The 24,898-nt window shown below is 34.6% G+C and overlaps 2 protein-coding genes across 6 annotated transcripts; one reads left to right on the top strand and one right to left on the bottom strand.

Annotated features, from left to right (window-relative positions):
- Positions 1–6,127: 6,127 nt before the first annotated feature.
- MKK2 (MAP kinase kinase 2) lies at positions 6,128–10,413 on the top strand. Its single transcript, XM_022292015.2, has 9 exons — positions 6,128–6,548; positions 6,629–6,713; positions 7,147–7,281; positions 7,956–8,180; positions 8,299–8,481; positions 8,631–8,854; positions 9,051–9,096; positions 9,192–9,291; positions 10,079–10,413. Exons 1-8 carry the CDS (start codon positions 6,475–6,477, stop codon positions 9,279–9,281), a joined length of 1,062 nt encoding a protein of 353 aa, XP_022147707.1. The 5' UTR covers positions 6,128–6,474; the 3' UTR covers positions 9,282–9,291; positions 10,079–10,413.
- Positions 10,414–13,559: 3,146 nt separating this feature from the next.
- On the bottom strand, positions 13,560–24,093 carry LOC111016503 (uncharacterized). 5 transcript variants are annotated; one of them, XM_022291930.2, is made up of 15 exons: positions 23,847–24,093; positions 21,626–22,140; positions 21,248–21,527; positions 20,600–20,898; positions 19,796–19,978; positions 18,780–19,529; positions 18,583–18,677; positions 18,424–18,474; positions 18,242–18,330; positions 16,838–17,404; positions 16,187–16,261; positions 15,925–15,995; positions 15,765–15,822; positions 14,837–15,101; positions 13,560–14,624 (listed from the first exon to the last, which is right to left on the bottom strand). In XM_022291930.2, exons 2-15 carry the CDS (start codon positions 22,030–22,032, stop codon positions 13,924–13,926), a joined length of 3,891 nt encoding a protein of 1,296 aa, XP_022147622.1. In that variant the 5' UTR covers positions 22,033–22,140; positions 23,847–24,093; the 3' UTR covers positions 13,560–13,923. The 5 variants fall into 5 exon arrangements, with proteins under 5 accessions (XP_022147622.1, XP_022147621.1, XP_087981596.1 ...); XM_022291929.2 differs by having other exon boundaries at positions 18,424–18,483; positions 23,847–24,092; XM_088125470.1 differs by having other exon boundaries at positions 18,424–18,483; positions 21,626–22,023; positions 23,847–24,092.
- Between the last annotated feature and the right edge of the window lie 805 nt (positions 24,094–24,898).

The following is a 24,898-nucleotide window of genomic DNA, read 5'->3' as shown; positions in this document are numbered from 1 at the left end:
CCTAACTGGTTCCATCACCCCTACCCTCCAGTAGCTTCAAACTCAAGTGGTTTTTAATCTATGAGAGACGGAAATTGCCCAATAAAATATTAAATGAGGAGAATCCAAACAGTTCAAATTTATTCGAAGTAGGAGGTGTTTATGCTGAAATCTAGTCAATTCAGCAGGTAAATAACTAATAAATCGAGCTATTTAAGTTAATATGAATTTTATGTATAGCTCTCAAAACGAAGAACCAAAACTATGTAACTACTTATATGGCTGCTTTCGAACTTAGTTGTAGAGTTACAAACGATTATATAAGATACCTCGCATCGAACTTATTTGATGCCAATTAAAATTGAGTTATGCTCGCTTTGACCGTAGAGAAGGTAGTTTTGATAACAAAACAATGTAATAGGAATTATAAAAGAAAAAAGAATAAAAAAAGGAGGAGGGCGTAGAAGGAATTTGGAGGTAGAAGGAAGGTGGGGGCCCAGGTGAAAGGGCCACGTGTAAAATCCAGGGTAGGATTAGGAATTAGGAAATGGAGTACGCTATACTAATCTAGTATCCAAACAAAGGAAACAAGCGTCATCGGCGCGTGGGGGCGTGGGTGGTGAAATGATTGGGCCGTAATTCACCCGCTTTTGCCACGACACGGAACACCACGTACCCCACTTTAGGGGTCCGTTTCCTTTCTTTTATTTATTTATTTATTTATTTTTTTATTTCCTTCAGCAAACAACCCCATCTCACCCAATTATTTTATTTTATTATTTTAGATATTTTCAAATCGCCAATTCTTTGTTAACAAAATAATTTAAATGTTAATTTTGTTTCGTGTACTTTTCTACTTTATTGTGATTATCCTACATTCAAAAACTTTCAATTCAAGTCTCCCTATTTTTAACTTTTATTGATTATCGTAGGTTCAAAATGTATATTTTAATCTATATACCTTATAAAAGTAACTAATTTGATCTCTATTTGTAACATTTGAACATAAATTCTATACGTAATGGATAATCATTTGATATAAATTTATGGCTCTATTTTAAGAAATTTAGTGATGGAGTGTCATTTTAAAAACTTAAAATTATAACTGAGATAAAAATGAAAATGAAGAAACCAAAGTGATCACTTTTTAAAAGTAAATGAGCCACTTATTTCCCATAAGTTGGAAGTTCAATCCCTTATCTCCACATTTGTTGTATTAAAAAATATACATTGACCAAAATAAACGTTTCACAAGTATATAGACTAAATTGAACAAAAGTTGAAAGAATAAAAACCAAAATAAATGCTTTGAAAGTACATAAACAAAAATTAACCAAAATCGAAAATACACGGACTAGAATAGTATTTAAACACAAAAAAAAAATTATAGTGTGACTATCAATTCATTGGTAATCTTTTTATAACTCATAATATTTTAAATCTCCGCATTGCACTTGTAATATTATATTATAATATAATAATATATATCGTAATATTGAAATTAGTTTAGCTGTTACTAAACTAACATCATCGTGGGACAATTTACCGCTCAAATAATTAAGTTCATGTCTTTTTAAAGTCTAATATATAAACGATATAAAAAAGAATAATATAGAAACATATGCTTCTCAAGATCTAATGTAATTATTTTTAAAAGGTGTAAAATCATTCTGAATTTAATTTGAAGTGTATGGGGAGATGAGTGGAAAAATATGTAAGATAAACATTTCCCTCAAGTGTAAAGGCAACTTTTTTCTTGACCAATAATGGTGTAGACAATTGGTTAACATTTGAATGGAATGCTTTTTTCCCTTCAAATTACTAAATTATTTTTCAAGTGAAACAAGAAAAAGCAACTTTATATCACCACAATTTGTTTCTTTTAAAAAGAGAAAAATCCATGATTAGTTTTTTTTTTTATATAAATTAAAACTCATGCTTGCCAGCCAAAACAAGCTTTCCATAGATAAAAGTGGCATTCTTTTTCCTAAAGAATTAGAAGGGCCATTTCATTGCTTTACCTAAAACCTTTTAATAAACAATATGTGTGAATAATATGTGTGAATATACTATGGCCAAGAATGAAGCTAGATTGTACACGTCGCTCCCTCCTCTTGAAACAGGTTCGGACACGTTGAAAACGATGAAGAATTAATTAGCCAAAGCCAAGAGTTTATAAGACAAAGCTTAGCAGCTCAGTTCCGACGTAGGGAAGATTCTGCTCATAACTGACATAATGTCAATTATGTTGCATAGCCAACAAGAGAGATATGTCAACTGTCATGTACAGTAGCCATAATTATCTCATAGTGACGTTTTTCGATGCTCCATTTATACAAGGTGTAGTCCACCTTTCCAAAGGTATGGGGTGTTTGTGCACTTTACTAAGTTTGGCTTGACACTGACTCGAACTAAATACTAACTAAAGCTTCAGAGTGTATGTGGTCGAGCACCACACTAGTACAATATTTTATTCACAGGTTGTGACCTTAGGAGACTTAGAGTCCAGCTCACGTGTTGATGTATCCTCTCAGCCATGATCCTGCATGAACGGGATCATCAATAATTAAAAAGTAATAGATGACCTACTTTTTAAAAAGACCAATTCAAATTTAATTTCACTCCTTGCATTCTTATTTTAACGCACAAACTTTTGGATATTTTATTTTAGTATGTAAGTTTTGTAAAACAAAAAAAATTATTTTACTTTTTGTTGTTAATTTTTTTATTTACCATTTAACATAGCCTCAACACAAATCATGTATTCAATTAATTACAGTACAGAAATATCCGAATGATAACAAATCAATTGTAAGAGTGTTGAAATAAATATGAATTTTTTATCAAACGGTGATGAGAAAGATTGACACTAATATCTAAAATAACTTTTACTACAAAGTAAAAAGTCTAAAAAGTCAACGGTTTTTATTTTTTTTAATACAACAGGTAGGGGTGGAGGTTCGAACTCACAAACTCTTAATTGAAGATATATATAAATGATCATTGAATTATTCTCGTTTTGACAAAAATCAACAGGTTAAGGAACCTATCTCATACCATAAAATGTCGTAAATTAAAATCTCCATCCTCACGTGTAATAATAAAAAAAGGACAAAAGAAAGAAAAAATAAATGCAAAACATTATAAAGTTTAAAGATCAAAATAATATTTGAAAAAAGAAAAAAACAAGTTGAATAGTTTGTATAAAAATGGCACGTGTGAGATATTGCAGAAAAAATAGAAACAAATTTGTCCAATAGTAGAAAAACGTTGAAAACGAACCGTTTCATACAGAAAAGAGAAATTTTGAAGCGTAGCGGCCATCTAAACCCCATCCCTGGCGAGTTACCGTCACTCTCCATCCAGGTGATCTGCACCGTACGTGGATGACGCGCGTATGTGGCGCGTGGAATGGATGTTCTGGTTTCTTGTGGGAAAATTGTGGAGGAGTGTGACAGCGTGGAAAAAAGTTGAACTACTGAAAGAACATGATGGGGCCCACCTCAGTCTCGATCGAAACAAGGAGCGTCCCACTGGACAGCCTGTGCTCTTTTTATCCAATCTAATTTATTCCTTTTTATAAATATAAATAATTTGTTTCAACTTTTACCAAATATTGAATTTACAAAGTGAGACTTTTTCCATTCAAATCAATTATATGAAAAAGGAAAAGGAAAATTCAGTCAACTAATCTCATAATTTGACTTATCAACCATTTCAATAATTTTCTTTTTATATCCGTGAGTGACAATTAATTCAATAATGTATATAATTTTCATTATATGTCCTTAGTTTGAACAATGAAATATAACAAAATATGAATAAAATATCACAAATATATAGATGTAATATTAATAATAGGAATTTCAATTTTTTTAAGGCCGGAAGGTTTATTTATTAGCTCAAATATTTTTATTATTTTTTTCGTAATTATCGATGTTTTATCGATATCTCTATAAAATTTAAACATCGACATTATATAAAACCTTACCCATAGTATTCAATGTTGTCTATAAATATGATGTATTTTTTTTTTAAATGGTGTGTGAAGGTTTGATAGATGTACGGATGAGATATCAAATTTTTTATTTTATAGATATCTTAAATACTGAGCTGTATTATGACATAGTTTTAAGTAGATTGATTTAATTATTTATTGATTTGAATTAACTATTTATGAAAAATAGAAAATGATATGAGTGTGTTAAATAAAAAATTGACACATTTAAATATATTCGAAATCAAATCTACAAAGTATATTGGTAAACAAATTTTCAAATTTATAGTTTATGAAACTAAATCGATTGACCTATGTTGTTCAAACTTATTTAATTTATCTAAATTGATATTGCCATATCATCAATATGAACGTAATTTAGTGACAAATCACATACGTGAATAAATTTTGAAATTTTAATATTCATATTGTAAATGCAAGTTAAGAAAATACAAATAATTTTTTCGAAAAGCACACAAGATATTTACACTATTTATGAGAACAAGGCCAAGCCAACCCATTTGAACTTTGGGCCCGTGGCCCATTAGAACACCAATTATGCAACGTGTTCTTTTCTTTTTCTTTCTGTCTTCCACCAATATTAAAATTGCAGCTATTTTTTATTGTTTTAATTAACTAATGAGGTAAATATTGGAGTTGTAAATATTTTAATTGATAATATATGTAATAATCTGAACCAGACTTAAAAGTTGATATTAAAAAATCGCTGGTTAATTAATAAGTGTAATATAATAATAATTACTAACAAGCATAACTATTTTATTATGAAGAAATATTATTAAATTTACTGTATTGTGTATTTCTATCCATTAGTCAATGTTATAATTCTTTTTTTTTAGTTAATTAATGCCACTAGTAATTTCTGTTATTTTAGTTTTTGTCCCCCTAAGTTGTAGATAAAATTTGATAATGAAATTGAAAAGAAAAAGGGTCTTGGTGTTGATTTCAGTTTTTTAGAATTTGATTGAGGTTACGAAAACATGGAGAAGAGAACGAAAGACAAAAGAAAATAGAAAGACAAGTGATTCAAATTAAAAGGATGAATTTGCGTCTATAAGATTTAGGGATTGAAAAATTATTTAAAAAATGTTCATTTTTATTTTTAGGTAAAATTCAATTTGGTTTATCTACATTATTGTTTGTGAGTTACAAGTGTTAAATCATTGGACTTTTAACTCAACTGAGATTGAGCTAAAATTTTATCATAAATTAATACTTGTTCTATCTATTTGATCACATAAATGACCAACTCTGTAGAGCTTAGACGAGGTAGGCTAACAAATGCACCTAACCTGCACAAAAAGTGAAAAAGGCTCCAACACTCGATTAGTCTAAGTTCTATATATTACTTAGAGAGAAAGTAGTATCACATCCATGGAAAATGAATTGAATCACTCTATTTACAAGTTTCGAAGCACCGAAATCGCTTGTTAAAAACTATTACAACTGTTTTTGTAAATTTTAACGTATCGTTGGAAAAGCAATTGAAGGTAAACAATGTGAAGTGTGTGGTCATTGACCCAATCTTTATGAAGGTTGGATGTTAATGTCTTTATTGGTCAGCTCGATCTTTAGGAAGTTTTCGATGATAGATAGATGTATACATCGGCTCGACTAAAGAAGGTAGTTTAGCTATTTATTCTTCTTTGAGGAGTTTAACCTTCGGACGGTGTCATTATGATGATCTGTCACTGTTTTCCTAGAGTATTGCAATAGAAATAAACATGACATGAAGTGTCAATATATATTAATAGTCTCGTTATCAGTTATTTACTGTTTTCGTAACATTCACTAACAATTAAACAACCACGTGTGAATTGTATTTGGGTTGAGATAGGTTGAGTCTTCGACTTGCCGTTCCATCTTGTAATCTCGATAGAACAACTTTGCTATTCACAAAAATATATATATTATTAAAGACGAATGAGAAATAGAATGACACTAACGGCCTACCACTGGAGTTGTTTAAAAAAAAAAAAGTTTTGGTTGGTAAGAAAATATTATAAACCACTAAAAAAAGAAAAAAAGGGGGGAAAATTCGGAATTTTGTGGGAAAGTTCAAAGAAAAGAAAAGTCAAAGAATCAAAAGAATGGAAGGGAAGAAAAGTAAACGGATCCTCGTGGGCTCATCCTCGAAGAATTGTTTACCAACCAACCAAGCACAGCAATTTCTGTTTTCTGTTTTTTGTTTTTTGTTTTTTGTTTTTAAATTAAATCAGCTGTGACTGTGACAAAATTGGCCAATATTAGGGTTTTCTTTTGGGTTGGAATTGTGTAATAATTGTCACTGGTTTTATTTTGGTGCATCGATTACTGCTGGACACTTCAACGATAATCTCATCAGTTGTTCGAATTCATTTATAAACATGTTTTTGATATCTGTATGAATTATCTCTCTCCCAGTCCCACCTTCCAATCAACTCAGAAAGCTTCAATTCCATTAAAGATTCTTGCAGTCTGGAAGGGATCCGCCATCAATGAGGAAGGGAGGCTTCAGCACCAACCTCAAGCTCAATCTCCCCCAGGAAGACCAATCCATAGCCAAGTTCCTGTAATCTCTCTCTGTCTCTGTCTCTGTCTCTGTGTTTCGTCCTGCTGAATCTGGAATTTGGGTTTCTTTTCCTTATACAGAACGCAGAGTGGCACGTTTAGGGATGGTGATCTGCTTGTAAACAGAGATGGGGTTCGGATTGTTTCTCAGAGCGAAGTTGAGGCAGTAAGAAATCTCACTTTTACTACGCCAGTATCCTCAAAGGACAATAATGTGCTGTAAATTTCAATGTTTTGCTTGGGGGCTTTTAGCTTGTTAACTTTCAATTACGCGATTTCTTGCTATAAAGGACATTTCTGTTTCTGTTCAGTAGCATAAGGATACTCTGGAATGAAGTATGGAATTATGTATCCTTATGCTCGACCAGATTTACTGTACTCACTTTAGTAACCATTGAATCCATCTGTTCATGGGCTTAGAATAATTACTAACACATGATTAACTAAATGATTAATCATATTACACATTACATTCCTTTGCTAAACTTGTTTGTTCTTTAGATACATAGGCAACAACTAGAAATAATGGTTGATTTATGTCTTGTGACCACTGTTCATATTAGGCTTCTAACATGTTTTATGTGTTCCTGTGTGTTCAGCCACCTCCGATTAAGCCTACCGATGATCAGTTGAGTTTAGCAGACATAGACATAATTAAAGTCATTGGAAAAGGAAATGGTGGAACTGTGCAATTAGTTCAGCACAAATGGACTGCTCAGTTTTTTGCATTAAAGGTATTGCAACAGCTTAAACATTATCTTCTTCCCAGAAATTATCCGCTTGTGACTTGTATGCTTTGTAAACTATATAGTTGATGTTTCAAAAAGTGACTTGATAGTGTTCATGATTTGTTTCGAGTCTTAGAGATCATGGAATTATCTGCAAGGCTTCCCTCAAGCATCATAATCATCATTAGGTTGAAGGTCTATGATTTCTGAGCGACCAGCCCCCCTTCATCAGCATTTACTGTTTTCTGAAACTAACATATTCGACAGCTCTTTCATCATTGCCAAGGCGAATCATGCTTTTCAATGTGTAGGCAGAGCTCTATTTCTATGCCTATTAAGTTTTTAGTTTTTCACCATCCTCTCTGATATGTCTGTGGATTATTTGAAGAAAAATAAAGTTCTTATATATTTGATGAAAGAACAGTTTGAAACTTTGAACCATATCAGTGTATCTCCAGTAGCAAATCTTCTCTACCACCTCAACATTAATGGCGACTGGTGAGCAGTGAGCATTAGGAGAAGCTGTTTCACATTCCTGTTTGTACTCTTCCAATTAGAAATTTTAGACTCAATTACTAAAGTAATAATTGTCCGCATTAATTAGCAAAAAATAAAAAATCATCAATATCTTTTCATACCATATCATATCATATATCATATCAGTTCCAATCCTCTTTCAGGTAATTCAGATGAAAATTGAGGAATCTCACCGCAAGCAGATTGCTCAAGAACTGAAAATCAATCAATCGGCACAGTGTCCCTATATTGTTATCTGTTACCAATCTTTTTATGATAATGGGTCTATATATATCATCCTAGAGTACATGGATGGGGGATCTTTAGCAGATTTTCTGAAAAAGGTTAAAAAGATTCAAGAACCATATCTTGCTGCCATTTGTAAGCAGGTAGGTGAGAAAAGTCCTGCTTGGATATGGAGAATTTGTTATCTTAATTTATCTGTTTTTCAACCAAGGAGATAATTGTAGACTATTTTCCCCCCTTTTCTTTTCTCGTTTCATATAGGTGCTCAAGGGGCTGTTGTACCTTCACCATGAAAGACACATCATCCATAGGGACTTAAAGCCGTCTAACTTGTTAATAAATCATAGAGGGGAAGTTAAGATTACTGACTTTGGTGTCAGTGCGATTATGGCAAGCACATCTGGAGAGGCTAATACTTTCGTTGGCACGTATAACTATATGTCTGTGAGTATCACTTCTCGATTTATTCACGTAAATGCAATTCTCTGGCTGTTTGTCTTCCCTTCATTTTTTCTGGTAGGAGCTGTACATTTTTTCCATCTATAACCTATGTGTAAAACTTACAAGTGTCTGCATGCCATGTCATTTTATAGCCAGAGAGAATTGTCGGAGCAAGATATGACAACAAAAGCGACATTTGGTGCTTGGGGCTGATATTACTTGAGTGTGCAACCGGCAAATTCCCTTATTCTCCACCAGGGCAAGATGGAGGATGGGTTAACTTTTATGAGCTTATGGAAGCCATTGTCGAGGGTGAACCTCCGTCTGCTCCATCTGACCAATTTACTCCCAACTTCTGTGCGTTCATTTCTGCATGGTAAGGATCAAATTTTTCCTTGGGTCCATAACAGCCCACCCCCAAAACAATAATTTTTTGGATGTCAATCATCGTATAAACTACAGGTAGAGATTTGTGTCTGTAAATAGATAGTTTTGTTTACGCAAGCTTATTTCAAGTCTTTTTACATCGCCAGACTTCTAACTCAGAACCTTGTATTCTTTATGAATATCAGTGTGCAACAAGACCCAAAAGTTAGACTGTCAGCACGTGAACTTTTGGTATATAATTCTTCCTTCAACATTTTGATAAGCAAGATGTCAACACAATAGAGAATAAATCTGAGAATTTTCTTCACCTTTCGTGTGGTATTCAGGAACATCCTTTCATCAAGATGTATGAAGATACGGCTATTGACCTGTCATCTTACTTCAATGATGCAGGATCTCCACTTGCAACTTTTTAAGTTTTACCCGGTATGTTACAGAACTAAGTTACATTTTAAACGTACTTTTTGATATCTTTCTGTATTCAGTTGAGAATCATGTCAGAGGTTTTTCTTTCCAGTGGAATCATTTGATGTAATTAAGTGGAAATTGCTATGGTTTCATGTTTGCATGCTAAACATGTATTGTAAGCTATGTTTTCCTTTTTAGCCATTTTGTGATCCTCAACAATGCTAGTGAGAGTTTCTTCAACAATGCTAGTGAGAGTTTCTTCTTCTTTCTGCTCTGCAAGTTCACAATGTTGTGCATCTGGAATGCCCATCTTTAATTCACTAGCAAAAACGTGAATGATTGTTTGCATATTTAATATGAGTGAATCAAGGACGCCAAATTTCATCAGGAAAAGAGGCTTAAGAGCCTACTTAAATGCTGTTCTAAAATTTTGTTATGTTTTTCAAAAAACTTATATGATAGGTTGATTTCCAAAAGCCGTTCTCAAAAAAGTTACAAGACATTGAAATCTGCCTATCTGGTGATTGGGTTCTGATTCTCATTTTACATGAATTCTCAGATCAAATATATATATATATATATGTATGTATGGATGAAGGTTATTCATGAACAATTAAAATCTCTAGGATTATTGAAAAGTTAGCAGTGTGAAATTGTCCATGACAACCCATACATGCTCCTCTTTTTCTGTCTCTCTCTATATTAGCCAATATACCTGGCTTTTTGTGCTGATAATGCTTCATTTTTCTAGTCTATTGTCTCTGGCTCTTATATGGGAAAATCTCAATTGTTTGCTGCTTTTTAGGCTCGCGAGGAATGGACGAGGAGCAAGCCGCCATCTCACTTTCTCATGGATGCTACTTTGTTTTTACTTCAGTTTGTGTTAATGAAAGAGGTGTTTCAATCAAAACTGGATGCTAGTTGTTCCTTTGCTGGTCACATTTCAGATGGTTCTGATTCTTGTTGAGGATGATTCAGAATGATACCGGGACGATGTCGATGTTATGTTGTGTAAGAGATTTCAAATCGTGACCTTTTTTCTTGTAACATTTTGTAATCATATTCCACTACTTACCATGTAAAATTTGGAGCATCAAAGATAATAAACATATATGTTATGACACATGCATTTGTCTGCAATCTCCATCCCCAGTTTCTGTTTTATTGATCAATATTATTCTTATTATTATTTTTTAGTACAACATTATTATTATTTTTAGTACAACACGTAGGGATGTGAAATCGAACTTACAACCTCTTGATTGGGATATATGCTAATTGCCACTCATCATTATCTGAAATTAAATTTGTAGATAAAATTTGTGCTTGTAGCTGCTGGAGGATACTCCGAAAGTTTATAAATGAAAATTTTCAATTAATAGTTGCAATCTGTCATTCATTTTGGCTGGGAGTGATCATTCAAGGAAAAAATAATGCACTTGTGATAAGGAATGCTCAAAGCTCTGGTATGAGGTTCAATTTCAAACTACTACTTGGTTATGCCTTCATTTCAATGACAAGGGTCAAACATAACGCGCACGGTAAGCGCGATAACACGTAACGATTACAATTTCTCTGCAATTATTCATCATAGACAACTGGCCAGATGGTAAAATTGAGGCAATGGTGAGTTGGAGAAGTACAGAGCCAATGGCAGTCTAACAAAATATTCCCTAGGTTACTACATATCGGAGGAACTAACCCTGCTCTTTCCCTGGATTCAAATGATCGTAAGTCATATATAAGCTCATCACTATCGACTCCGAACGTCTCCCTGGTCCAGCAGAGTTTGATGGCTATTAGTCTCATCAGATCTCATGTTCTTCCTGCATGAAGTCAAACTTTCATTGGTATTTTCCATATTTCCTCAAAACAATAACCAGTATTGACAAAGCGTAATTTTTTATTCTCTTTTTTGGTTGAATAATTGGAAGAACAGATGCCTGTAAAAGAAATCCAGAGGTGGTAGCAGCAGATGTAATATAATTTCGACCACCCAAACAACACACAAACAAACCGAGAATAACATTTCCAATTCTGATCTTTAAGGGGCTAAATGAAAATGATAAACTAACGTCTTTACTATTTAAAAAAAAGGGAAAAATATACTGTTGGTCCCTGAAGTTTGAGGTAGGTGTCAATTTCGTCCTTTTAGTTTTAAAATGAACACTTTTGGTGTCTGAGGTTTTGGATCAGGTGTCAATTTGATCCTTAAGTTTCAAAATGAACACTATTGGTCCCTAAAGTTTGAAAATTTGTTCTAAAAGGTCCCTAAGTATTCTTTGACCGTTAGTTGACTTAACGGAAAAATGACCTAGCAATTAACATGTGACTAGTTAGGGACCAAATTGAAAAGCAAATTAAAAAAGTCCAGTCACTCGTTAATTGCCACGTAATCTTTTTGTTAAGTCAACTAATGGTCAAAGAAGGATTAAGGACCATTTAGAACCAATTTTCAAACTTTAGGAACAAAAAATGTTCATTTTAAAACTTCAGGACCAAATTGACATCTACTCCAAATCTTAGGGATCAAAAGTGTTCATTTTGAAACTTCAGGGACCAAATTAACACCTACCCCAAACCCCAGGCACCCAAAAATGTATTTTTCCCTTAAAAAAAAATAATCATGAGAAACCAAACTTTTTCAGAAAAATGAAAAAAGATAGGATACACAAGGGCATTACAAAATAAAAAAAATAAAAAAACTGTCCAAAGAAAGTACTATTTCAATTATAATTACCTCAAGCTATGGAGGTACACCTACCCACTCGGTCAACTGACTTGCACTGATGGATCCAAGAGGCATCATCACTGTGTCTCGAAGGCAAGTTAAGTTAAGTACTGAATCAGGGTAGTGCACTCCCTTTGGTATTACCTCCAGGTATGGAAGGTGGAACCAGTTTCTTAAGTGGACGAATTGAAGCCCTGCAGCAAGAGAGTAAGCATATCAAATTGAAAAATATTTTTAAAAAGCTATCAGTATCGCCTTTACATGTGCTTTTTTTCTTATTCTTCCTCTCTCGATCTTATCAGCATGAAAGTAATACATCTTATCGATATTTCAGTTTCAATCTTAAAGGGGCCGGATGAAAATGATAAACTAACACATTGGGTGCCATTTGATAACCATTTTCTTTTGATATTCTATTTCTTAAAATTAAGTTTGTTAACGCTACTTTCACCATTCACCCATGTATTTCTTTATTTTGCTACCTACTTTTTAAAAATGTTTTCAAAATTTGAGCCAAATTTTGAAAACTTAAAAAAAAAACAAAGGTAGGTGTTTGTTTTTGAAATTTGGCTATAAATACAAATGTGTTTTTAATAAAGGTAAAAACATACTAAAGAAATTATGAGTATTACAAGCATTATTTTAAAAAAACATAAAAGTAAAAATGAGATTGTCATCGAGGCCTTATTTTTTAAATTTTGTTTACCTCAAGCCATTAGACTAGACTAGATTGATGCACGCTAACATGTGCCTAGCACAGCGATAATTGTCATGTCTCTGATCAAAAGGTCATGAGTTCGAATCTCCGTATTAAACTAGACTGATGCATTCTCTTTGGTGTCACCTCAAGGTGTGATCAGTGGATACCAGTTTCTTAAGTGAATGGATTGAAGACCTGCAGCAAGACACATAAGCATATCAATCAAAAAGGCTATCATTTCAGTTCCTCGTACATAAAAGTTTCTTCAGAAAACTCAAGAAACGTATTGCCAGATTGCAAATCTTTAAATACCCCTTAGTTTGAATATAAAGGGAAAAAAGTACAAATAGAACTTGAACCAAGATTCATTTACAACTGTCTTTTTCATGGTCCTCTTGGTAAGTATAACCTTCATATGGATAGTAAATACAATATTATGAGTTCAACGAGCAAATCTTTCACAAAATAAATTGGGAAATGAAATTTCATTGATGTATTTTACCAAAGCAATGTCTCTGGTGTTAAGCTCTGCAAATTGCTTTACTCCCTTTCAATCTTAAACTAAAAAACCTCCACACTACTACAAAAGCCAAGTAATTAAAGGTTGATAATGATAATCTCCTAGCACAAGTAATAATAATAGGTAGGAACATTCAATCTATAAGTTGCAACTTCAAAACTTAAACTCACCTTAGATTCCCAGGCGCAGATCTTGTGGGCAATTTCCTCTTGGTATAGCGGTGCCTATCATAACATCCGCAGCAGCAGTTTGACAGATAAACTATGCTAAAAAGAATTATGTACGGTATACCATAAGCTATTAGGAAAGAAAGTTCACAAACAATTTCCAGACCCTTGTATGAATAAAAGGCTGATTTATTTCAAATATAAACTTATGTACAAGAGGTATCATTCTCTGATCAAAAAGCTACATGAAGGATACTGTGTACCCTAGATATCACTATGATACTATACTAACTTGCAGCTTGAACAAGACTATCTTTACAGTCAGTCACCAACTAAATACAGGAGCAAAATTCCAAACATCTGAAAGATTTACTTGAAATTACTTGAAGAGGAGCCTCAAAAGAATCTAATAACCTAATTTGGATCGGTAGCCAATAACTATGCAACTACCTGTCACTCTTAACGTAGGATTTCCCTTTAGTTTGTAAAGTATTAATGAACAAGACTTGAAGACTATACAAGGAAGGCAACTTCAAACCATCATATTTAAATCTGAGAGGTCATCCATTGGAATTTCAAGGCCCATGAAGTCTTGATCTTGTAAACCATCATCATCAATATTTAACCATGAACCCAAATCTTGACCCTGGCCATCAAGATCATCAGGAACACCTAATACATCCATTCCTGGTAATTGAAGATTAGATAAATCTATGGACTCGGCATCAAGTCCATCCAAGCCAAATTGATCCTTTTCTTTTGAACCACCAGTTGAAGTACTTGACTTTAATACAGGAGACAATGCGGGTTTTCGTTGCTCTGGCAACTTGCCAAGAAGGCCATTAACAGAAATTGATAATTGGGCAGTTTTCTGCTTAGGCTTTGTCTTAGATTTCCTTTCCCCTTTAGTATTGGATAATGCTGGCCTACCAATTTTAGTTCCATTTCTAGATGAGACCTCTCTGTTATGCCCTTTACCATCTCTATCCCTTTCACTCCTCTTTCCTTTTGCACTGCTCGAAATAGAACTCCCAATTTCTGATGGGGCACCTGCATTACCGACATCATCAAGCAACAGTTCTCTCTTTTTTACCCTGTTTGACCATATTTCTTCTCTTCCAGTAGTTCGCTCAGCTTGGTGATTAGCAGGTGCAAGCACATTGTAAGAGGTAATATCGTGGTTTTCCACATTCTGACTAAAGTGTGAAGGGCTATGCTGTGAACCTGCCATAGCTGCAGAAAAAAAATGATTTTATAGGTGACTTCTGCTACACCAATTTCATACACGATACACATGAAAATAATGAAAATTTATCAAATAAAAAAATCAGAATGACAAATAATTCTGCCTAAAATAACATTGCTGAGGTTCATGTTGAAGATATCACGGGATTATTAATAGAATTTCACAAATATCTTCTACAAGGCATCTTCTTAATACACACCTGAGACCCTGCCTTCCAAGGATTGAATGGAGGCATATGATTTCTCCGATTCACCTTCCACAGGATCTGCTTGTCTTTCACCATTGGGATTGAAAGACGAGGAAGAATACATCTCTCTAAATGTAGGTTCGCTGAAGAAGCTCTTTCCTGTATCCTCAAATTTATGACATCGGTTCAATGTTCTTTTAACAAATGCCAAGGCAGCCTGCTTCGCCATTTTGTTACTGGAACTCTTTCCACTAGAGACACTAGAAACTTTACAAGCCTGTCAACCAATAATTTCATAACTTATATTTCCATGTGAAGAAGTTAATAATACACCTGGGTGCCCCCGGGTACAGGGGACAAAGGTCCGATTCCTGGATTATAGAAAATGAAAAATGCAACGACATTTCAGAGCATTATGGGCTTGCATATCAGTGGAGATAAAAGAAAGCCCTCATTTTCAACTGAAAAAAAGAAGAAAAGAAAAAGAAGTACCACCAGTTGTGTTTTACCATCTTATTATAATGACGACTCGTAGAAAGAAAAATTAAATAGTTAGTGGCATACTTCTGCTAGTTTTTTTTTTTTTTGATAAGAAACAGAGGGAATGTATTCAATAACAAAGGAGCCCAACAAGGCAAGAACAGCCTAGAGGCAAACAATGGGTATTATTTTCTTCAACTTGTTAATAGTTCTCATCCTTGGGGAAAAGAAAACAGAACCAACAGGTCGAAAGAAAAAATTTGCTTTATCCACTTTCCCATTCTCTTCATCAGTTATCTCAAACCATTATCCAACTTTAAAAGGTTCGTGTAATATAATAGCTTGAAGCAGTCACAATAATTGAATGGGCTAAATTAAGGACAACAGAATAAAAAGTGACACATAGGAAAGGCCGAAGAGTTGTGGCAAGCTAACATATAACGCTGAGAGAGAAGATTACCATATACTTCTCGTAAGCCATTGCAACAAGTTTATCCATGGCAAGCCGTTCGAATTCTCTGTACGGTTAAAAAGATGTTTTTAGCACCTTGAATATGTAGAATATTTAGAGGAAGGTAAAGTGCTACTATACATTAAAAAGTCCAAAGAGGAAACTATACTTTTCTTGAAGCTGCTTAGTTGCCAAGGCAGACTGTAACAGTTTGTGGAGCAAAAATTTCTTTTTTGAAACCTATTTGCATCAATGATAAAACCAAAAGATTGCTCAGAATATAATATATTGTACTGTGTGAAATTTTACCACAATTAACTGAAAATTGGAAACAAGATATAGGCACCACAAAATTCGGTGACAATTATATGGACATGAGTAGCAAGAATCGATGCAATTTGCTGGTTTTAACTCATTGAATTAAGGAATACCAGCTCATTCTTCTTCTTTTCCGACATACGGATGTCATTGGTGATTTCTTCCTCCTCTATCTGTAACATTTCAGGCTGAAAAGGCACAGACCATAATTAAAATTGATTTATAATTGCAAGGGATAAAACAGAAAGAATGGGAATAGCAGAGTATGTGTGACTTGAGCCAAAACTTCGGGCAGAACACATGGCTTACAAAGAAATACAAAGAACGAGATATTTCTATCAAGAGCCACATCCATTTATGTCTGGCATTGATACTCCTTAGACATTTAGCAGTTCATAAGATTTACACAAAATATGAAAAACATATTCTCATATTTCAAATTAGACTTAAAGGAGGTACTGCAGGGACCTTGGGTCTTGGACGACTGCTTATAATGCAGAATACACGTTACAAATGGGAACAGAGAGTTGTTTGTACGTTGTAACATCTTACATGGTTTTAATATTTAAAAGAAAACTCTGAAGTGCAATGTTAACACTTAGACTAGAAAATTAAAGCAAGCATTTAAACGTTTTTTTGTTCATCCACATAAAACCAATTCAGAATCTCAGATATTAGACAGGATATATACTTAAGTAGCCCAAATAAAGATGTCCCACTCTCCTTCCGCTATTAAAGGCGTAATTAATTGAATGTAAACGTACCACAGAATCTGGGAAAATTCCAATACTTTGAATCTCCAAAAGAAGTTTATCATTCAACTGCATGTCATCATACTGAAACTCTGAACAGGCCATTCCAGCCATCAAAGCTTGACTAGAGACCAAGCCGTTCAGGGAATTTGAGAAGTGTAACATCATCGCAGAGTTTGAGATGCCTTCTCTATCTGTTTCAGGCATATATTGATCTGACCCTGATCCTCCTCTCATGTTATAGTCATCCATTGCAGTATGCCCAGAAAACTGAGAACTAGGTGAAATTTGGTGACTCAATTTTTTTGGTTTGAGATCTTCATCTAACTCACGCATTCCGTATCTATCAAACATAGTGTCTCCACTTTCGTCGTCAGCAACCTCCTCTGGAATTAATGAGGCTAAGAGTCTCTGGTATAAAGGAATTACAGTATGATCTTTTGACTCGTGAATTATATGTTCTAAAGGAACTTCTCCTCTTGCTTCGTTTTCAATGTGATCAAAATTATCGTGACTGATATTGTAAGTGTCCTTGTCTGAAACAACTTTTTGACCTGATGCGGTACCTTCAAGATCTCCCTGAAAGAGAAACCAAGCAGCAACTTCGAAAAATTAGGATAAGTTTTTATAGATAGACATAAAACTACAGCAATTTTTAAATCATAACTAATTTAGTCAACAATGTTCAAAGAAATGATATGTTCAGAGAAACCAAGGAAGAAAAGGCAAGAAAGTCAATCAGCGCTCGGATGAAATAGAATACTACTGCTGGAAGACTAAAAACAGAGAAAATTTCAGAAGAAAGTCTCATATCTTAGGAAGATTATGCAATTCACTGATAGAAATTCCCCGTATTGATTTCAGCTTGATTATCTGAAATAGAACCAAACTGTGTGTGTGTCTCTCCCTCTCTCATTTAATTACTAATTCAAGATTCAGAAATATAAAATATTCATAGAACTTCAAGAAGAGGAAAAAACCATCTTTGCTGTACCTGCTGGATTAAAATAAAGGGGTAAAGAAGAAAAGTAATGGTAGAAAGCACAATATTTTCACTGTTCAAACTTAGGCCAAGTGACAACCACTTTCAATCTATATGCAGATGATCAAATGCTGATGAATCACAACCCAAGATGCACAAATATGGTATGCAAGGTGCCTCATATCTCACAGTAAAAAAAAACTGCAAAAGTTATGGAAATGAAATAATCAAGCATAAAAGAAATGTTTTTCATTTTTTTAAGCCAAAGACACGGCTTTATGACAATCTTAAAAAAAACCATCTTAAACACAGCTCACGCTTGAAAGAGACTTATTCGCCATCCCTTTTAAAGATAACAATAATGAACATCACAAAGTAGGAATGGTAGTTAGAGAAAGTATTTTATGTCTGCATAACGTAAGAGTAGGCCATACTTGTTTTCTTAGGTGCGTAATATCTGCTTCAGATATAAAACGAAAGAATTGCTCCATCTGTCTCCAAAATGGGCTGAAAAAAGTGCGACCTGTTGTTGCAGTGTGATTAATATATGTACACAGAATAATATAAGATTTGACATTTGTAGAGAAAAATGTATGCATTTGTTGTAAGAACAAACCAGGATTTGTGACAGCATTAGCAGCAGCCACTAGCTCTTCATGCCCATAATCTGATGCAACTAAGAAAATTCAACCAAACATGATCAGAGAAACCAGATAAGAGGGAGGAATTCTCACACTAAAAAAGAAGTTACTGTTCAAAGCTGAAGTACAATTACCAAGAAAATCTGTTGCCACATTGATTGCTGAATGCTTTTGACGTTTATATGCCTTGCGGTCAGTAAATTTCCTAGTTGGTGGACGACCCGCCTTGCTGAGTGGAATTTGAAAAATAATGAGAATTTTGAAACAAGAGAAATCCCGCAATGACATTTAAGACAGGCTAGAAACTTTATGTATGCAAAATATGTTTAACCTTTCAACTTTATCAAATCCAAGTCTGGCACTTCTAAGCTGTTTTGCAGTTCCTACAGTGTCAACCTTCTCAACGGTCATTGGCATGAGAGACCTAGTGGATGTAAAAGCACGCCCAGTCCTCCCTTGTCTCCGAACCCCATCTCCAATGTCTTCATCAACCAATTTACTCTTCCTATTTGACAGAACTAAAGTAGATACCTTTTGAACACCCTGTTCAGATTTATCATCTAAATCATCTGATTTACGGGTCTTCTCTCTAGATTTGATCTCAGCAGCACCAGATTCCTCGCTTTCAGATAGAGCAGCAGAGGATAAGGGTTCACCTTTAATTTTCACTTGCTGAGGAGAACTACCAGACATGCGTCTACCAAATCCCAAGCCAGTGTCATTACCCCCAACATCAGATGTGCTATCCAAAGGAGGAGTATCATCATTACTTGAAACAATGGGAAGATTGGTCCTTCTTGCAATACGGGAGATCTTCTGTGGCCTCTGGCTTGCCCAATGGGAAACTGGAGGGGATGAGGACCGCATTGATGTCATGCGTTTGCGATTGCTCGCACCAACAGCAGCAGGCGGCTTATTTGTGCAATTTGATAGATCCCAATCATTAGAAGCAACTGCTCTATGAACAACCGGGGAAAATTTTGGAGCAGCGCCTGAACTGGATCGTGGAGCTCGAACAGATGTATTCACTTTAGAATTTGATGTAGGACTGGTTGAAACGAAATCCTCTCGGACATTTGACCTGATCAATTTACAGATGGAAGATTCATAAACGCATGATAAAAATAGAAGAAAACAGAGGTAAAACACATTCTAAAATCTCAAATGAGTAATAGTGCTAGTAAAAGATTATAAACCAACTAGGATCCAAGAATTAAAAGGAAGGAAAATGCACATGAAAGGGGCAAAAGTGCAGCAAAAAGATTCAGAGGACCATTCAGTAGGTGGCTTTGAACCTTTAAAAATAAAAATATTTGAGTATTTGTAGTAAGGAAGGAAGGGATATACTTATTAACACCCCGGAGGTTCACCCTTTCTTTGTCTGAACCAATAGAATTATCTCTCCTGTCATTGACAAGGGAATTGCCGTCCAGATCAGTCCTGGACATGGATGAACGAATACCCAAGCCAGCTTGTTGGGCGACACCATCAGATTTTCCAACACCAGAAGCTCCATTAGCAATCCCTGGCCTATATAAATCGCATGTAATTATACTCCCCAAGGTGCAATTCTCAACTATACAAGCTCCAACAATAGAACCATGGTATGAAGAAAAAATATATATATATATATATTTAAGATAAGAAACTTGCTTGTTAAAGGAACAACCTAAGGGCGGGGGTAGAGGGAACCCCATCCAGAAAAACTAAACAAACGCTTTCCAATTGTTCATGACCATGGAAAGGTTGTAATTACATAAGAATTTCCTATAATTGATGCACCACCAAGAGACAGTGTGCTGTACATTCCTACGAAAAATGTCAAAAGTAGAAGACTCATCTTTAAAAACACGAGAGTTCCTTTGCAACCAAAGATGCAACAGAAGAGTTCTCGATGCACAGTTCCATAAAAATATATTTGACAAGAACCATGGTTTGAAGAAAAATATATGTGACAAGAATTTGCATCCATATTCCAGCATCATATCATCTTCACCAGAAATATCAGTATATGACCAATGTATTGTAGACTATAACTAATTAATCATTACCCTAAAAAAGTAGCCAAATTGATGCATAAAGTGATGTCATTCAGCCACACGGTCAAGTAGTTGCCATAAAAGGATAGTTACAAGACTCAAGATGTCATACCTGAACCCATGGCTATCTTTATTTATTCGTGATCGAGCATCAGAAACAGGTCGTTGCTGCAATTGCTGCTTAACTTCATCGTAGCTATCTACTGGTTTGGTTGATTGACTGCTTGTGGAAACATCTGGCTTTATTCCAGATCGCTTTTTCTTCATTTTCGACTTCTCCCAACCATCAACGCCAATTGATAAATTCCTATCTTCACCTGAAACAGCACCACTATTTGCAAGCCTTAGTGCATCTCTATCCCTATCCACAGCCCCAGATGATCTCACAGGAGCATTACCACGAACATCCATCTGTACAATTTAAAATCCACGACAACCATCAGGGAACAGAAGAGGAGCTGAATTTAACATAAATCTCAGCACAAATTCAAGGAAAACTGCAACATCTCAATAACATTTGAGGAAAAATCTACTAGTAACAAGAGACATTTATGTACGACATCAAATTTAAGCAAGAAATATATGGGTGTCAATGAGATTTGGCAATTGCAAGAAGGCAAGACAATTTGGACAACTACAAAGAAACAATTGTAATCAGTTTATCATATAAAACATACATATACAAAAATGCAAAAGGGTCAAAATATTGAATCAAAAGCCATAAAAGCACATGAATATGTAATAGGCATAAGATACGAACCCCCCTTGCATCCGGCAATGAAGTTCTTGGGCGTTTATTCGGCATAGCATTTTTTATTCGTTCTTCAGGTTTCTGCAACTCATGTTCAAAAACACCAGTGACTGCATGACTCTGATTCCCAAACTTGCCTACTTGCCCCCTGGCTGACCGCTCACCAGATAAAATGAAATTGGACCGCTCATTCTTATAACCTTCTAATCGAGACCTCTTCTTTGATGGTACGCTTGGGAAATACTTGTTAAACACAGATAAGGCTTCATTGAAAAGTTTTAAGCGTTCCCTGTTCCAAAAAAAAAATAAAATAACAAAAAAATCAAAGGATCCGACGCGGAACTTGGACATATTTTGATTTAAAATACAAAGTTTATGAAGAACTACCTGGCTTTGATAGAGCACTCACGTAGACTAGTCTTCATTCGCTTGATTTCTTCTGGCATCACGGATGATGGCAATTTACTTTTTGAAGAACTAGATGGTGAATTGTCCGGTGACATGCTAAGAGCGAGATGTAACTGTCTACTGAAGTCTGCTTGACGATGAGACTTGTCATCTGCAGCAACCAACTTTCGACCAAAATGCAAGCATTGCAAGAAATTTAAAACCTCTCCTTGTGATACAGTAGAAGCACTTCTGGACATATTTGGAAGAGTAGATAAACTTGGATTCTCCCCACTTTCGCGAAAGCTACCTGATCTGTCCAGTGGAGCAGCCATGTGGGCTCCACGCTGCCCACTAGAGTGTAATGGTCTATCTGGGCTACCTGAAGTGAATTCAAACTTGGACATCACCACCAGGTTAGAGTCCACGCATCATCCATGCCATAGCCCAAGAAATCAAAGTAACACACAGCAAGGATTTTTGGACTCATACTTTGAAACAAAAAGATGGTTTACCTATCCAAGATTGTTAAGAGAAGTAATAAGAATCAAAACATTTATTTAGGTAATAAAATATGAGCAGAACTCACATCCTAATATTGGGAGAAAAGTAAGTACTAGCATTTCACTACATAAACACAGGAAACGATATTTAATTAAGAAGCGCAGCTCTGGAACCCCCATTGAATGAATATCCCACTTAAAGGAACACAAATTTGGATCAGAATAAATACTTCTTATTCTATTTACTCCTTATCACTCAACTCCTTGTGTCCTCTAAGGCCAAGAGTCTAACTAGTATAGAATAATAAGATAGAACTATCTCAATAAAATAAAAAACCAATTTTCTGATTAACTATTTATAATACTTTTTCTAAGAGAAATTTGATTGAAACATATTTACATAAGGAGGAGGACCAAGATAAAGACTGTCTGTATGAAATCAGTCCACTAAGTAGATAATTTGTGTCTTAATGTCAGAAATATGTCCACTAAGTAGACTGATTGTTGCGAGACAGGCCTGATAGTAATAGTCGTCTACAAAGACTATAGCGTATTCCCACATTCATTAAATGAACCAAGGTACCTTCATAAAGAATCTCATATATATATTTCCTTCATGTAAAAAACATGCACACATGTTCCAGTCAGGTGGTAAGTATTATATCTAAGAGAGCATAAATATTTGTAAGATGAAAAAATATGTAAGAAACTCAACTTTTCTAAAGATAAAGTTTCAGAAATTTCTATATGCTCAAGCTTCGGCAATTGACCATGTGCATATACCTCTCACTTCCAATGAATACAAATAACCTTACAGACTGCCAGACACCACTCTTTAAAAATTCTAAAAGTAATGCACCATAGACATCGTTGCAGCTTCATTATACCAGCATTGTATTGTTATACCAGCAATAATGCAAACTAAGAGAAAACAACAATATTTAAAGGGAAATAGTACCTGATAAAAGAACCAGAGAGTATTGACTTTAAAAGTTATTATAATAATTTAGAAAAAAAAAATTTAGATAAGAAAAATAAGTTACCAATCCTTAGAGGCGCCATTGTAGATAAACTAAAAAAGCACGTAGTTGGATCAACTCATGCATTTCAACATGCATATAGAAAGCCCATTTGATTAATACCACCGTAATCTAGTTCATTATCACTTGGAGAGTACAAGATCCAAACAAAAACCAAAAATCGTAATAAAAATGGACTAACATCTATGTCCAAAGAAAACAAGTAAATAAAATTTTCAAGTGCTCAAATATCTTTAATTTTAGGAGATTTCTACATTTCTGGGAAGCAATCCAGTTTCATCATATGGTATTCCACTCCGTATCTGCACACTTTCATATCTATTCCATGGCCGCTCCATTCCAAAATTTGACTCCAATAACCAACTCACATGCCCATCAAGATGAAGATTCTGCTAGAAAAGTATTTCCAGCTCGAAGCTCCAAAAAGATTGAAAGAATGTTTTTTTTTTTCTACTTCGTTGACCTTACCTTAATTACACTTCATTTAATAACTATCCAACCAAAAATAACAGGAAACCGCACATTTGAAAGAAGGAACCCTAGAAGCTAAATTCTCGAGATACGGAAAACACCTCCAATCCAACTTCAAACAATCATAAATACTAAAAACCAACTGCAGAAATCCGATATTTCAATCCGACGAAATAATTAAATAGAATTCAAGCGAAATGAATCTACCTCAACTTCCAATCCGCAATTAATTGTCGATATTCGTGCTCAACTCAAGCTACTACGATCCGGGACATTCGAGGGTTTGGAAAATTCCTACGGAATGGGATAGTAGTAAAAAAAATCAAAAAAGGAACAAAAAAATTTTTATGTACGAGTTGAAGCTCCAGATTGAAGGTTGTTCATCATGCGAAGCCATGGAGGAGGAAGCTCATTGCTTTGATCGGCAATGAAAATTGTCAGGGCTAAATTACGAGTATGCCCATGCTACTATTTGGCGTATAAATTAAAACTAAGGTTGGGAATCGGAGTATTTTGGGAAGATAGCGGTTGAACCGGTTTGAACCGGCTTCATGCCTCGTCGCGGTGATTTTTGTTCGATTGCGAACCGCAATGGGATTGAACCGGTTGAACATGAAGTGAAAGTTTCTCTCTCATGTAGTTTGGTAATTTTAGTACTCCATAAGAACTATATCACAATTCATATGTTACGTTCACTTTGTTTCAAGTTACTTTCAATAGTTAACTTTATCCAACCTTAACTAAGTCGATGGTAAGCAGCCAATAAAATCAATGATAAAGTGTATACATTTGAATTAGTTATGTAGGTTTTTTTGATTGAGTCTGTCTGCTTTCTATCTTTATCATACATGTACTAACGAAATTGCTTTAACTTATTAACCCATATTTAGAACCCACTTCTTTTTAATACAGGTGTGCATTCATGTCTCACCTCATATATTAATTTGAAAGGAATAATTTCGTACAAATATGATTGAAGAATCAAGTTTTTCATATATAGGCAATGGTACTTTGACCTATTCGAGAACAAGAACTTTCTTTCTCTCATGCCCATTACCTTAAAACTTGACAAATTTCGAATGTTTCACTTGCCCTACTAGAGGCCTCTTTTGCATGAGAAACTTCCTTCAATGAGTGCGTCTATTCAACTTCAACCCGTGGAAATGGCAAAGTTTGAAGACAACTATCATATTCTAATAAGCCTACCCATCAACATCAACTTAATATTTATGGGGCATAGATTATGACTTGATCCAATA

The sequence above is a fragment of the Momordica charantia genome (assembly GCF_013281855.1).
Source record: "Momordica charantia cultivar OHB3-1 chromosome 6 unlocalized genomic scaffold, Mcharantia_2.0 BLBB01000006.1, whole genome shotgun sequence".
Classification (NCBI taxonomy): Eukaryota; Viridiplantae; Streptophyta; class Magnoliopsida; order Cucurbitales; family Cucurbitaceae; genus Momordica; species Momordica charantia.
This window is presented reverse-complemented; position numbering and strand designations above follow the sequence as displayed.